The sequence below is a fragment of the Balaenoptera ricei genome, chromosome 19 (genome assembly GCF_028023285.1).
Source record: "Balaenoptera ricei isolate mBalRic1 chromosome 19, mBalRic1.hap2, whole genome shotgun sequence".
Lineage (NCBI taxonomy): Eukaryota > Metazoa > Chordata > Mammalia > Artiodactyla > Balaenopteridae > Balaenoptera > Balaenoptera ricei.
In genome coordinates, this window is record NC_082657.1 from 6,297,349 (window position 1) to 6,300,090 (window position 2,742).

General features: G+C 46.2%; 1 protein-coding gene across 1 annotated transcript; it reads right to left on the reverse strand.

The window, feature by feature from the left end:
* Nucleotides 1-602: 602 nt before the first annotated feature.
* Nucleotides 603-1,589, reverse strand: GPR32 (G protein-coupled receptor 32). The gene is given in 5 exon segments (XM_059905446.1): nt 603-635; nt 638-697; nt 699-1,045; nt 1,048-1,181; nt 1,183-1,589. Coding segments are annotated over 5 exon segments (981 nt in total).
* Nucleotides 1,590-2,742: the final 1,153 nt, after the last annotated feature.

Genomic DNA, 2,742 nt, shown 5'->3' on the forward strand with positions numbered 1-2,742 from the left:
TCAACAACCCCTCCCAGAAACAGAGTCACTTAGCTGACCCATAGCTGACCACAAATGCCTGAGGAAGCCCAGCCAAAACAGAAAACTGCTCAGCTGAGCCCAGCCCAAGTTGATGACCCAAAGAAATCATAAAAGGTTATCATTTTAAGCCTCTAAGTTTGGAGACGTTTGTTACACTGCAAAGCTAACTGATACATCTGCATTCTAGACAATGGAAAGGGGGAAATGGAGGAATGGAGAGCAGGCATCTTCCATTAAGGGCACTTCGAGGAAATTACAGTGATTACTTTCACTCACATACTATTGGCCAGAAAGTAGCCACATAGCCATATCTAGTTGCAAGGGACACTGGGAAATGTAGTCTTTTTTTCCTTGGCTAACCACGTGAATCGTTTAAAACAAGTAGGAGTCTTACTATAAAGGAAGGATAGGATGGATACTGGGGGAAAACTAGATGTTTCTAATGGAGAGATTTAGATAAGAGATTGCCGGGAAGACTTCCTGAAAGAAGAGGCAGGATTTGGCAGAGTCTTGGACGTCAGCCTAGGGAAGGGGCTGCAAACTAAGCAGGAGGTTTTCCAGCTTGTACATGAAGGTTTCCATCATACCCTGGGGGCTTCACCTTGGGGACAGGCTAGCTGAAAAAACCCTCCTCACCAAATGCTCTGGCCAAGGCAAAAGGCAAAGACTGGAAAAAACTTTTCTTGGCAATCTCTGCCAATGAAGACATAGAGGAAAGGGTTGAGGCAGCTGTTGAAACAGCCCAGGGAGAAGGTAGCCCAGAGGATGAACAGCATCTTAGGGTCAGGTTCGTTTGGCTGTTGCTCCAACTGGACCAAGAGCGCCATGTTAAACGGGAACCAGGAAATGAAAAAGGCGCTCACCAACACCAGCAACAGCCTCTTTGGCTGGCTGGCATGGACCCAGCCCTCCTGCTGGAACTTGGTGCAGATGAGGTGGGCACAGGTACTGATGACCACCAAGGGCACCAAGAAACCCAGCAGGAGGTGAATGATGGTCACAGTCATTTTCCTCTTCAAAACCACTCACTTCCTATCCTGGGAGCTGGATTCTCCTTCCCCTTATTCTCTATGTCAATACTGAAGCAGCAGTAGACACACCCTTTCTGTTCTTCAGTGGTCTGGAAAATCAAGCATGGACAGCAAGTGATAGCAGCCAGCCAGCCAACTTGCTTGCTGCGCAGTGCAGTGGTTTCAGGACCAGATAGGATAGAGGACAGAGACGCAACAGTCCAGAGAGATGAGGACCAAGAGGCAGATGCTGGTAAAGAAGCTGAGGGCCAAGAAGGTCATGTAAAGCTTGCAGGCCACATCGTTGAGGAGCCACTGACCAATTGCTACACTCTGTATGGTGATAAGCAGGGACAGTAAGACAGTGAAGTCAGCAAAGGCCAGGTTGAAGAACCAGATGGTAGTAAAAGTTCGCGGCATTCGGAAAACAGTCATCCAGAGCACCAGCCCATTCGCCACTACACCTACCACAAAGGACACAGACACGATAACTGTGGTCAGCTGGTGGAGGCACTCCGTCACCTGAGGATGGCATTTGGGAGCAGAGGTAGAATTCATCTTTCTAGAAGAGGAAGGACCACATATCAGAGCTACAAGTTACCTTTCACTGCTATTCAGAGCCCATGGCCCCCTCTGAGACCCCTTCATTCATTTTTCCATTCAATATATTTTTATTGAGTGCTTATTATGTCACTCTGATACTGCTCTAGGTACTGGAACTGAGTCATGTAACATAACAGGCCCTCATAGGACTTATACCCTAATGGGGGATGTCAGATGGGAAACACAGTGCATGTAATAAATAAATCCATGATGTACAACTTTAGAAGATTACAAGTGCTGTGGGGAAAAAGTAATACAAAATAAAAAAGAGTGGCCTCTGACTTTTGATTATGTCGGAGTAGCTTTGTGAGACAGTCTGGCAGATTAAAAAAATTATAAAATCTGTACGAAACTTTAAAAACCAATCCACTGTTTGAAGACATTGGAGAGTGATCAAAATCGAGCATAAACTGGAGGAGAGTCTACCCTTGATAGGGTAACTGCATGAGGTCACAGTTGTGAGTCTGCATCTTTTAGGTGTGAGCATTTTGCAATTGCTGCATCCTCACTGGCTTCAGGTGTGAGAGGAGAGAGTTATGAGCTGGCAGATCAGCCAGAAAATTAGTGAGAAGGGAGGGAATTGTGGAAGGAAGGGAGCCCCAGGGAAGGTAAACTCCAAAATCTGCATATGAAATCCATCCAAATCTTTGACTGACTAAATTATTTATGCTCAGGGGAGATCCCAGGATGCCTGGTGAAAAAGCAACAGCTGGAATTTGAAAGAACTAAGCAGAGATTTCAGCTGTTGCCCACCACAGAGATTAGAGTTTGGAGTTTGAGTCCAGCCAACTTAATTGCCTGCTAGGACAAGAATCACTCTTCAGAGGAACAAAACACAATGCAAAGTCTCTACAATATAGCATGCATAATGCCAGTATCCAATTAAACACCACTACAGGGACCACCTGGTGGTCCAGTTGTTAAAAATCCTCCTTCCAATGCAGGGGACGCAGGTTCGATCCCTGGGCGGGGAACTAAGATAACACATCCTGCAGGACGACTAAGCCTGTGCCCTGCAACTACTGAACCCACGCACTCTGGAGCCTGTGCACCACAACTAGAGAGAAGCCACAACAAAGACCCAAAGTGGCCAAATAAATAAATAAAT